The sequence below is a fragment of the Eurypyga helias genome, unplaced genomic scaffold (genome assembly GCF_000690775.1).
Source record: "Eurypyga helias isolate BGI_N326 unplaced genomic scaffold, ASM69077v1 scaffold23816, whole genome shotgun sequence".
NCBI classification, from domain to species: Eukaryota; Metazoa; Chordata; class Aves; order Eurypygiformes; family Eurypygidae; genus Eurypyga; species Eurypyga helias.
The window spans coordinates 97,831-110,699 of NW_010257570.1; the positions used below are offsets into that span (position 1 = coordinate 97,831).

General features: G+C 45.9%; 1 protein-coding gene across 1 annotated transcript in view; it reads left to right on the plus strand.

Annotated features, from left to right (window-relative positions):
* LOC104511453 (glypican-1-like) overlaps nucleotides 1-8,202 on the plus strand; it is a gene marked incomplete at both ends in the record, with an annotated part of 73,535 nt that extends 65,333 nt beyond the window's left edge. Inside the window, one exon of the mRNA XM_010154078.1 lies at nucleotides 7,811-8,202. Within this exon, the coding sequence (XP_010152380.1) occupies nucleotides 7,811-8,202 (392 nt within the window). The remainder of the gene's footprint in view (nucleotides 1-7,810) is intronic.
* Between the last annotated feature and the right edge of the window lie 4,667 nt (nucleotides 8,203-12,869).

A 12,869-nucleotide genomic window follows, 5' to 3' on the forward strand; every position in this document is an offset into this window, starting at 1 on the left:
GTCGGTCATGGTGTGTCTGTTCTATCAACTGATCTCATCTCAGGAGGCTTCAAAGGCATCTGTGCCTTGAGTAGTTAATTAAGCTGAAGAAGATAGAAATTAGTAAAGGAATTACCAGGTGAAGGACTTGCTAAAGGGGAGGCAGCAATACATTGTGTTGAAAGAAGTGCTCCGGAGCTGGAGGGAGGTCCCAGTTGTGGATCTCAAAGACAGGCTTACAGCCCAGCCTGCTTAACGGCCCCATTAAAGACCAGTACAAATGATAAGAAAGGTGTTCATGGAATTAATTGATGACACAGTTCTGGGAAAAGTCGTCACTGTTGAAGAGAACAATGGATAACTGTGTCAATCACAATCATAGAAATAGGGTGAAATTCAGTGTTCCTGAGTGAGGCATACAGCTGAGGACTAATTGGTTGGAAATAGCAAAGGAGAGAGTTGGGATGTACCAATTGGTGGCAGAAAGTCTGTGAAATACTAATGTGATGCATTCCTTAAAAAGGTAAGTGCAGTCCTTGCAGTATTCACAGTGTTATTTTCAGTGAAGAGATGTTCTTTGTAGTTCTGACCACCCACAGTTAAAAAAAGTTAATGCCAACCAGAAGAGGTGAAGAGTTAGTGGAATGATCAAGGGGACTGGAGGGTCTGTCAGGTGTGAAGAGGGGAAGGTTCCTTCAGTTGTGTAGCAAGGCAGCATGGATGCTGAGAAAATATGGGACTTTGTGTATAAATATCTCAGAAACTCAGCACCAAAGACCAAGTGGATAAAGAATGAACTTAGACGAGAAATTAAGAAAAGGAGTCCACCTGTCTGAGGAGATGTTCTGGACCAGCCTTTCAGCAGGGACAGGGAAGCCAAAATCTCTAACTGCTCTTGTGCTGGGTGCTGAGGACACCTTCCACTAGACCAGGTTGCTCAAAGCCTCGTCCAGCCTGGCCTTGAACACTTCCAGGGATGGGGCATCCACAGCTTCTCTGGGCAACCTGTCCCAGTGCCTCACCACCCTCCCCAAGAAGAATTTCTTCTTTATAGCTAACCTAAATCTCCCCTCTTTCAGTTTAAAGCCATTGCCCTTTGTCCTGTCACTGCCTGTCCTTTTAAAACGTCCTTTTAAAACGTCCCCCTTGTGAAGTCGTTGCAGGCCCCTTCAGGACCGTAAGGTGTCTGGAGGTTTGCATGGTAGAGCTGGCAGTTGTCTCATTGACCCAAAACATCTCTTCAGTCCAAAGTTCCTACACTGTTCTCAGCATCCCCAGATGCAGAGTGCATAGGAGAAATCAGATAGAGGTATTTGGTTCTCCATTAAATGCAAAGTGGCTCTTGGGAGAGAAGCCTAGAAGTTGTACTACCTAAAAGCATCATGAGTCTTGCATCCCGGCACATTTGTTCACACTCTTCATCCTTTGATTTCTAGGTAGAAGATAATTTTATCTCCCTTTTGGGGGGCCTTTTTTGCCATCTGAGTCTTGGTTTCTCATGACACCTCTTAGGTTGCAGCCACCAAACAGGAGCAATGAGTAAATGGGACAGGCATTATAGAGGAGAGTGATCCAGAATACATAGGGAGGGACTGTGTTCTCCGGGGTGGATCAGGGCTGAGGAAACAGCTACGCAAGAGCAGCTGTTTCACAGGAGTGTGAAACTGTGAGGAGAGAGGTATCTCCCAAGGAAAATGCCATCAGGACTGCTACACGTGTGGCTGTTTGCATGTGGAGCCTGAGCCACTTGGTCTGACCGTGGTTATTTCCTTTGGCAACGCCCAGCCGAGGTACACACCGGAGAATATCACTGCTGTTGTATTGATATCAGCTCTTCAGCACAGGGAGGGGTAGTACTTAAATTAATAATGAGTAATAACAATGTTATAAATAAAATATCGCCATACTTGCTGAAGTGAGTAAAATAGACATGAATACATTAGATTTGGATTTTAATGGCTTAATTCTGTTGCTGAATTGTTCTTTTCTAATAGTGGTTTGACTGCAAGGACAGCATTAAAACCAACTGGAGAAGCAAATTGGTATTGGGATGTGCAGCAGTGTATGAAATGGGAACTCAGCCCAGGAAAACACAGTGCCTCAGACCCAGCGGGCTGGCCCCGAGAGGGAGCTCTGCTCTAGTAGGCGTCCCCGTGCTATTTCTTTCCCTGCTTTTACTGCTGTACAGGACACCACAGAGTCAGCTTATTTTTCTCTCTTGTTCTTAGTTCAGCTTCTTGAAACACGATAGCAGTGTTAATGGTCAGTATATTTCACTCGGCCTCCCTTCAGAGCTGCTCCATGGCTCTGGCCCTGCAGGAATTCCACCACAGGCTCACGTGCTTGCTCAGACTTCAGAGATTACGATACGGTATTTGATACTTCTTCCTCCTCACATTCTTGCCCCCACATCCGGCTGTCCTGGCAGTTCATGGCCACACTACAAGGCCCTCAGATCCCAAACCTAGCTCACCATGCAAAGATGCTCAGCCAGCAGGAAAGTTTTCATCTTGCCCCGCTGCTGAAAATCCTTTGGAGCGTTTGCGCGAGGCCAGCTCTCTTGCAGCTGTGGAGCACTGCTGCGCTGTGTGGGTGCAGCCTGAGTCATGGGGAGTTCCTGCAGGGATACTCAAGGCTCTTCAGAAGCATAAGCAAAATTGAATTTTGCTGTCCTAGAGTGGTCAAGTCTGCTCTTAAGAAAAGAGTAAGTATGGGGCAGCTTGGAGCTGGAAGGTGGAGACAGGGCAGAGCCCTGGGTGCTGTTTCTGCTGCTCCAAGAGAAAGTGGAGGGTTGGAGGTATCACTGGACATGGGCTTCCTTCCATCTCAAGCCCTGCACCTTGCTGCCTTTCCCCTCCTCTTATGTCTGACTTCCAGGTGTAGGTAGGGGAAGTTGCCCAGAGTCTTCACCAAATCCAACCATCCAGTGCTAAGCCTGCCTTTAGGAACAGATTTCATTTTAAAATCTGATCTTAGAATTAATGGCATCATCTGAGCAATGTGTTTTCCTCCCTTTTTAATAATACAGTAATAATACTCAGATCAAAAGCAATTCAGTCACCTTTCTCCAATTCTCTTTTTTTTTCTAGCATGCCTCTAAAATTTGATGGGTTTTGAAGAAATTCAGATCTGCTGCATGCCCAAAGAGCATTTGGGTGTTCTTCCTTCAGTGTCCTCTTCATCCCTCCCTACATCCACTCCCACTCCATTATTATATTAGTTGAAGAAAGCCCAGTGTTTTCCAGATGTTGAGTGATCAAATGGTGTCAAAGAGCTTGGATAAAGTACTTGGTGCTGGAGGGGGTATGGAAGGGGGAACTCTCAACTTTCCATCTTTGGAGACAAACTGCCGGTCCCTGCCTTGCTGTTCACAGCTTCCCAATTTGAATTGAGTTGTGAAAATGTGGAAACTGTGAAAATATGAGCTGCGAACACTGGGAAGCTGCAAAGCAGGGGAATGGGTGGGGATTTACAATCTCTCGAATGCAAGGATTATGGATTCTGGTTGAAAGCTTAATTTTCTGAGAAGTAAGTTTTTGTCTCTATGACAGCAAAATAAACAGCAGCCAGGGTTGTCTCACTTGTAAAAAACTTCCATTTCTTTGCTCATAACTTTCTGGCATTTTTGTATTTGAGGCAGAAGTTTTTCAGACCTGGCCTCTGCCAAAAGGCAAATTTCATTTGAGCAAAGCTGGTTGTCTTGTTTCTGAGCCTGGAAACAAGAGGCAAGAATAAGAGTAAGAATAAGAAAGAGTAAGAATAAGAGTAAGAATAAGAATAAGAATGTATCAGGCTCCCACTTAATTTCTTTCCTTTTGAATACTTTTGCAGCAAGAGTGGAAAAGGTGAAGTTTCGTGTAGGAACAGCCTTGCCTTCCATTGGCCCAGGGAACACCGAGTTTAGTTTCCCTGAATTACTGGCATTAGAAAATCGCTAGCACGGCAAAGTCCTTAGCCATCAGCGGTGAGGAAAGACTCGCCTGCTCAATGGCTCTTGGAGAAAACTTGTTGAAAGAGGGGGGAGCCCAGGCATGGATGTAGCAGGTGACTCGCTGGAAGGTGTCTCTGCCTAGTGTGCCTCCACTGAAATTTCTGAGGCTGCCAGAAGCTGAGCACATCCGTGGGTTTTTCGGTATGAGTGCGGAAGATACATAACTGCTTTCTTGTGACTGGGAGAGGAAACAAGTGCATCGTTTCAGAGGAAAACTGGTGCTCTGCAGACCCCCCTCAGCTTTTTGTGTACCCGCTGCCGGGATGGGAGTGCAGCCGTGACTCCTGGAGCTGGAAAGGCTTTATAGCTCCTCACAAGCCCCGACCCTCCATCCCTGCCATTCCTGAGGCTTCAGCAAGTTGTTTTATCTCAAGGCCTGGCATATCCTTAATCTATGGCACGTTTAAATGGGTTAAAAGGTTGGATATTAGCAGGCAGGGAGTGTTAAGGAGAAGATGCAGTGTTAATTGGAGATGCCCGTGCTAAGTGTACAAGCGGCGCAGGCTGAGATCATGCCAAAGACCCGGGCGGTTAGCACAAGCGTCTGTGCATCCCTCTTGACAAACCCCACTTCTTAGTGCCTTCTAATGCTGCAAAATGGGCATTTACATTCCCTGCCAGGTCAGCCATTCATCACAAACACATTTAGACTTAATTGCTAATTAATTTTCCCTAGATAATGTGGATTTTTTTTTTTTCTCAGTGTGTGAAATCTAGAAGAACTTTCTGAGAACCAGCCACAAACAAGTTGACTGTAATTGGTATTCTTGCACTTAGGTGAGAAGTAACAGTTCATCAACTCTTAATTAGCTTGGACTTTTTCGAGAGCAGTTTCCAATTTTTTGACGGGAAGATAGACATCTTGTTTCTCCTGTAGCAATACAAAGAAAGTCATTTTACCTTGAATTGACAAATCGGGCTGCATTTGTTGGTGTTTTCTTGCTCCTGATGGTGAGTGCCAAGCTGCGTGTTGTACCTGGATTGCTGAGCAATTTATTCTGTTTGTGTTGCTTGTCACAGAGAAAAGAACACTGATTATACAAGAAAGAGAGTTTGAGCTGAGTTTAATTAAATTGTGAATGGGTAACCAGCAGCACTTGGAGTGATACATTAAGATACAGAGCAGCCTTTAGATATTTCATCAGCACCAGAGAAACTTTGTATTTTGTGTCGGTTGTAGGTGAGCGCCGTTCCTGTTCATTGTACAGGTAGGGAGGCTGCGACAACAGAAAAATGAAGCCAACTCACATTAGTCAGACCCAAGAAAGTGTCCTGCCATGACAGATCGTCTGCTTGGCAGTTCCCTGCTTGGCTTGTGAGTCCCTTCAGGAGATGCTGGAGGGGAAGGTGACTGCCAGAAGAAATGGTGATGCTGCAGAAGGACCAGCCCCGAGTCAGCTCACAGCAGTGCCAGAGCGGGAGCACGGGGCTGTGGCAACCCTAACATGGGCTTGTCCTGCTGTGGTAGCCTTAGCCCAGGCTCACGTGTGACCCTAAGGCAGCAGAGAAGTGCCAGGTGAGAAGGTCCCAAATAGTGAATCATCCTCTTGCAGCCTCTCACCTGTGGAGTAGCCAAAATTTCCTAGAAGTGGGTGCACACAACTTCTATTCTGGGTCAGAGCCGTGGCTGTAAGAGGGGATACTCAAGTGCTTTGCAGAAGCAGAGCAGTCTGTGCAGAGGACGATGGATCAGGGTTACCAGGAGGGGTGCTCTGTACGTGCCAAGTTTTAATTGCATACTCTACAATTATCGGTGTAGGTGAGGCTTTTGGTAACAGGAAAGCTCTCACCTGTGTGAGCAATTGCTGTGTGCTGCTGTCTTTGGGACTAGCGATGGCTGAACTGTTCGAGTGGGGGAAATACAGACCCAACGGAGTCCCTTGGGCTGGGATGTGAGGCCCCAGGCTTTGCTGAAAGGTTGTCCTACCTTGGGAGGGAGCTCCTCTCTGGCAGCTGGGCAAGGGAGTAGGAACAGGGACCCGAGGAGAGGGCAGGAGTCGAAGAGCCCCTTGTCTTGAGATGCCGCAGGAGAGGCTTTAATAAACTTTGGTAGGACAGCACGTGCTGCAGATGTCTCTGCTTATTGACTGAAAGTCCTTTAGCAAAGCACTTGTTGATGGGATCACCTTTTGACTTTTTTCATATTAGGACCCCCCCATTACAGGTAATTACCCCCATTAAGGTAATTTTATAGGTGGCTTAGGTGCGCTGACAGTGCACTGGCACTGGTGTCTGTAGGAGGAAGTCCAGTTTTCATAGGGAATCTGGAGAAATTCATGCAGATCAGTCATTTGACAGACGACAGGATCGCAGAAGAAATGTTTGGAGATCCAAACTGCCAACCACATCAAGTTGAATAAGAATAAATTTCTTCCAAAAGTATACTTGAAGACCATAGGTTTTATTCACCATTTTAGATAACATATTTTTATTCTCTGCATAAGTGATTAAACCAAACTTCTACTAAGACCTAGTTTGCTCACAATCTTTTACAAGCACTTAAATTTTAAACTCTTAAGCAGTACATGACTGTGGCTGGAGGAAGCCAAGCCATTAATGCTCGGTATCAGTTTCTTAAAATACTACAAGAAGTTTCCATTTTGGCAGCCTGTAGTGCAGATGCAAAGGATGTTTTCACTTGCTCGATGCACTTACTGAGTTTTAGCTTCATTCAACTCTGAGAAGCCAATGGCAGATTATTAATGTAGGAAAGCTTGTATGGCCCTTCCATAGACCCATGGAAATGAGCTTTACTAGTTCTAAAATGTTAGAGGTCTTTAATTGTAGTCAGTGCCATTCCCTCAAAAATACTTCATTTAATAAAGCTTCGTACATGCAGTATGCATTTTTCAGAAGCTTTTCTTTCTTTTCTTATATGACTAGCACAGTGAAGTTAATTTATATACCTAAATGCATGCTGTTGATTTTAATTGAATAACAGTTTCTCTCCAACTAGAGCTTATCATCACCAAAAAAAAATAATAGTAATTTAGATTTAAAGAATAGTATAATCAGGTTTTCTTCAACAAGGCCCTAAAAGTACAAATGTAATTGAAATGAAAATTTTTATTTAAATAATTTCTCCTCTCACTGACTTAAATAATGATTAAAGTTGCTTATGTAAATCAGTAAATTGAATCAGGCCAGTCCTGCTATGAGTTCCCCACTGTGCAGTCTCAGAGAGTCAGAAGGTAGCTGGCGGTCGAGAGGATGGAAATACCTAAAGGTGTTGGTATGGGGGGAGTCGAATCTGCCATCTTTACCCTGCTGCATGTAGCAGGAGCATTCCTATGGGACTCTTCCTCGCTTCTACAACCCCTGAACGTAGGGTGTAAAACCATTAGTTGTTTATTCCTAAACAAACGCAAGGGTGCAAATTCAGATGAGCAAATGAGAACCTCCAGCATGATAATGTTGGCCTCTGTTCAGAAACACCTGAGTACAGCCCTGTCTTTGCATACATAATAAGTCATGCCTGATCCTGTCGCAGCGCTTGGGGTGGGTTCTGGTGTATGTAAGCAATGCTGGTTGGTGCGTTCAGTAGAGAAAACCTATTGGTAACACTATAGCATCAGAGAAGAGCCTCAGTTTTGGTTCTAGGTGAGGCTGCCAAGAGGCAGAAAGGCCCAAACCATGGATCTCTGGCACTGAGGGGTTCCCCCTTCAGTCTTCCCAGCTAAGGCTCAAGACTGAGAGTGTGGGTAAGGTTGGTTGGAGGAAAAGTTCTTAGTGCCCTTCTCTGTTCTCAGGGCACTCAGTATTGCTGCCAAACAGCACAGCCCGTTGGATTCCTGCTTGTTCGACTGACGCATCACCATCCCCGTTCTCTTCTCTCTCCAGGTTATTTCCAGGATTTGTTGAACAAGTCGGAAAAGGCCCTTTATGATGCTTTTCCAAGCATGTATGGAGAACTGTACACTCAAAACATGAAGGTCTTCAAGGACTTGTACAGCGAGCTACGCCGCTATTACCGGGGCTCCAACATCAACTTGGAAGAGGCCCTCAATGAGTTCTGGACACGCTTGCTGGAGCGGCTCTTCAAGCTGATGAATCCCCAGTACCATATCACAGATGAGTACCTGGACTGCATGGTGAAGCACGCGGAGCAGCACAAACCCTTCGGGGAAGTTCCCCGGGACCTGAAGGTGAAGGCGACCCGAGCCTTCATCGCGGCACGCTCCTATGCGCAGGGCTTTCTCGTGGGCAGCGACGTGGTCAAAAAGGTGTCTCAGGTATGCTGGGGTTCTTCCTTCTCCTCTGCCCTCGGGTTGGCAAGAGCCAGTCAACTGCTGCTGTTGGGGAGTGGGGGTTTATTTCCCCTTATGTTTTCATTACGTCAGCAGGTATTTTTCAGTTGTATAAAATAAACTGCTTGAGGGTCACCCATCAGTGGAAGGGAGCAGTAAGTCTGGGCTTCTACAGGCGCTGATAGTGCAGAAGCGAGGCATAACTCACTGCAGATCACTCTCTACTTCATTTTAACCTGTGCAGCAGAATGCCAAGGCGATGTCAGTCACCCAGGCTGTAAAGCCGTTCGGTTGCTTGCCTAGATTCCTTGTGTTTCTCCACACCTCTAAATCACGCTGCCTTGTTTTCCTCCTTGATGGTGATTCGATGTAGGGTGTGCAGGGCTGGCCAGGAGTGCGCTGGGAATACACGCAGAGATGAATCTCAGCGGTCAGTGATGGGGTTGCTGTGTCTGTTTATGTAGCCCTGTATATTTGTACAGCTTGTGTATAGAGAGGGTGAGTTGGTAAAGTGCATCAGGATCTTTAGGGATGAAAGATGCTATATAAATGTAAATTAACATGACTGAATCCAGGGTTTCAGGAGGAAGGAAGTTGTCTGATATTCTTTACTGCAGAAAAGCCTTTTAGAGCCAGAAGAAGGTGATTGTCCTGAAACAAGATATTCAGGCTTTTCACAAAGGTAGCAAGGAGAAGATCCATACTAAAAAAAATAACTTGCATACTGCATATGGAGATGGCAGTCGGCAGGTATGAGAATCAGGGTGTGATTGAACTGTAAATGTAAAAATTCGGAATCGCAATTAGTTTCCTGGGAAGGTAATGCGTGGTAATGCGTAGCAGGGGACGGTACTATTTGATGCAGCAAATCCAGACTTTGATCTCAGGGAGAAACATTAATGTGGTAACAGTGACAAATGCTTTCATTTATCAATGTGGGACTGTAAAACTGTTCAGCTACCCAAAAGCCTTTGTGAATCTCATTAACATCACACTCTCCTGACACTTAAGACAGATAAAAGAGGAAAATGATGTAATTTCAGGGGGACCAAAGTAAAATATTTTCCATAAATCGTCTGAATGGCAGAGATTTCCAGCTTGATGTGTGTGATTCTGCCTGTAGCCGAGTTTGGTGGGTAAAGCAGGCTGGCAGGGCAACTGCAGTCATGGTGTCAGCAGAAGGGAACAGCCTGACATACCGACATGCGGCATACTTTTCCCCCACATCATGTAGGCTTCTCACCCATTGGGTTTTGATTCCGGTTCCTCCTTTCTGAATTCTCCTCCTTCTCTTGGCATTGCTTATCAACGGGATACAGGTATACGACCGGTCACACATCCTCCTCTTCCCTCTGCCTCCACCCAACCCATTCCTCCAGGATGGAGCATCTTCTAGGAGAGTCCCAGCCGTTGCTGTTGCTCTCTCTCTCACAAGGGCCCTCCCTGGGGTTGCAGTTAACCTGGCATGTTGCTGTTGTAACACAATATGCCTGAACTGAGTTGGGAAACCTCAGCCAAGCCTCCCTGAGCACTGATTTTGTAACGAAGGCCAAAACTGGCCAGTTTCTCCTGTCGGCAGGAATGGGTTTAGTACTTTAGGCAAGCGGGAGTGAGAATGCTGAGATGGAAAATCCATTGTATGGATGCCCTGGTAGCCCTCTGCTGTGTCTGAAAGTAAAAGGCCTGGTTTACCCCCTTTCTTTTACCAGATATGGATTTACACAGGTGCCAAAAGGATGTGAAATACTGAACTTGTCCACAGTTGGTGCTTTGGTTTTAGTCATTTTTCATGTTGCTGTATACTTACAATAGTAGGAGAAAGCATATAAGACTTTTATTAAGGTCAGAGACTGGGATTTGACTTTCCTGTCAGCTGGTAGCAATAGTCTTTAAAAACTGAGTTGAAATTTTGTACAGAGCAGCGATGAGTGTTTTGGTCAGGAAGCCTGAGAAAACCTGTTTAAATGACACTTAAATCACCTAGCTTTGAGCTTCCGAAAAATTAGATTACTTCGGTTTTGTTTATTTGCAAATCCCAGCAAAGCTACTGATTTCTTTTAAATCCCTCCTGGTTTCAGCTTCTCAGACACTCCCAGGTCAGTGTTTGTCACCTGTGTCCTATGGCTGTTTCAGGTCTAGTGCTGTTTGCCAGACTTTCTGGCTGTCTTAAAACGGGGAAGATCCTGCCCCGGCAGAGCTACAGGCAGGGATTTTGTGAGATTTCTTTAATCCCTGCTGCCTCTGCGCTGTGCCCAAGGGACGTTTCTTCCCCAGCCTCCGGCTGCCTGATCCCATAGGAAACCATCGCTCCGGGCATCCCTTGGCCGGTACCGGGCTGGTGGGCACACAGGGTTGGGGACAGGAGGGGAGTGCTGGGAGCAGGCGCTCTGCGTCCTGCTGGGTCTAAACAGTTTGAGGGCAGCTGGGGAGAAAATGGCAAAACCATTTTTCATCTTTACTGCCGTCCTAGCTTTTAAGGCAAAGTCACCCTGACAAACTGCAGGCTCTGACACAAAGATCTAAAGCTTTTAATGCCGCAGTTCCTGCCACCAACCTGGCCCCGTGCTGACAGCGGCGGAAGCGCTGCCATCTGCCTGGTGGCTGTGGGCGGGGGCCCAGGGGTCCCGCGGCACACGCGCGTGGCTGGTGCGGCTCTTGGCAGCCTGGGCAGAGCGGCAGGGCTGGGGATGGCCCTGGCACAGGGTGAGGGCCACTGACATGCCACCTGTGGGTGGGGGCGTTCGGGTACGTCTCCGGGTTCGCATTCAGGCTGTGTGTTTCTGTAACTATACTTTCAGTACAAATTGAAGGTTTTCCCTCAAGTTGCACTCTGCCAAGTGCATTTTTCATCGTCAGCATGAAGCCGCAGCTACCAAAACAGCAGTACCCACAAAATCCCTAGTGAAAGGCACACAGAGAAGGAGGTCCCAGTGATGCACCCCTCCTGCTGCGTGCCAGGGCAAGAGAGGAGAAATATCCCTGTTTTGTTTAGGATCCTTTTCTTTAGTTATGAGCCTGGCAGCTGCCCAAAAATAGCGTTTGCTGCAACCCCGAGCTTCATGTGAACAGGTGAAGGCCTTGTGCTGGGAGACTTGCTGCCTGCCAGCTGCTGCTCGGAGAGCCACACTTGGTGCGAGCAATTGCCGCCGTCAGCCATCAGAGCAAGAAAGCATTCCCGGAAATACGTGGGGTAGGTGAATTGAAATACCGGGAGCGGGGAGGGGAAGCAAAACTGAGATGGTAAAAGTGGCAGAGGCTGAGAGATAACCCTTTGTAAATCAAAAGCAAATCTCCTCAGGGAGGTGCAGCATAAGCAGGGATATCCTGGCTGGTTTCACTGTGTGTACTCACATTACAGTACTGCTCACGCATCTGAGTCTGAGGTCAGGGCTGTTGGGGACAGGTAGCAGGGGTCATCCTGTCTGCACCAGGACACCCAGAAAGGGCGGTGAGACTGCGCACCGGCCCTTGCTGCCCTCCCGCATCTCAGTGCCGTGCCCATGCTGCACAGGTGGACATCCAAAAATGTCCAGAGGCCTCAGAGTCCCCTCGGAGACCTGGACAACCTGCGAATCTCAGGTGAGAGTGCAGAAAATGTAAAGAAATAATGATCCTTTTCCAAAGGCAGGAAGAGGGGTTGTTTTTAAATGAATTTGGCTCATCAGTCAGAAAGCGAGTTACTAAGACAGTCTTTCCCTGGCTGGATCTTTGTTGCATGTTGCTCGTGAGTTTTAAGTTTCCCTGTGGCAGTGGGGATTGATGTGAAGCAACACCAGCTACATAAGCAAGAAACACTTACTTAAATAATCAAATTTAATAGTTGTTTGCATTTCCTTTTCTCAGTAGATATTCTCATTTGATTTTGAAACTGACTCTCATTTGAGTTTGAAACAAAATCTGATGATTTTCTTTACCAGTTATAAGCCTTCTCACTAAATCCTGTATTTTCATTTTACCAATGAAGTTTGTCTATCAGATCATTTTTATTTAAGCAATACTTTGTTTCACAATACACTTCAACCTTAGTTTTTAAACTTTCATGTTAGTAGAAGGTAAATGGCAGCTTTCCTATTTACCATATGAGTAATTTTTAAACACATGGTGGGTCAAGCTGCATTTGGATGGAAACTGAATTCCAATTAAAAAGGCCCAAAAATAGAATTTGTGTAAGTGTTTTTAACAGTTAAATGAATGTGCTGGATACATATGGAAAATAATTTATCTAAACATGCTTTACATTTCCAGCAGTCAATAATATAACAAAGACAGTATGGTCATTCCTGGTCCTCGTGTCCTTTAAGACTGTAGCCATCTCTCATACCTCACTTTTTTCCATAGCTTGGAGGGACATAGTTGACTTCTGTCTTCAGCTTCCAGTTGCTTTTTTTGGGTGAACTAGGCATAAAATTGATCTGACTGAATAAAATGAAGTGAAGAATATAATCTCTTTTCACACACTTACGAAACCACTGTGCTAAAACAGCTTGAGTGCAATGAATTCCTGTCCCATGTGCTCGGTGACACATCTCCATCCTTTCAGTGGTTTATTCAGGGCATCAGCAGCAAGTACATACAACCATAAATAACATTTTATTTCATTTAAAGGATTTCACTTTTGTGATAAAATTAAGCACTTATCTAAATTAGCCTCC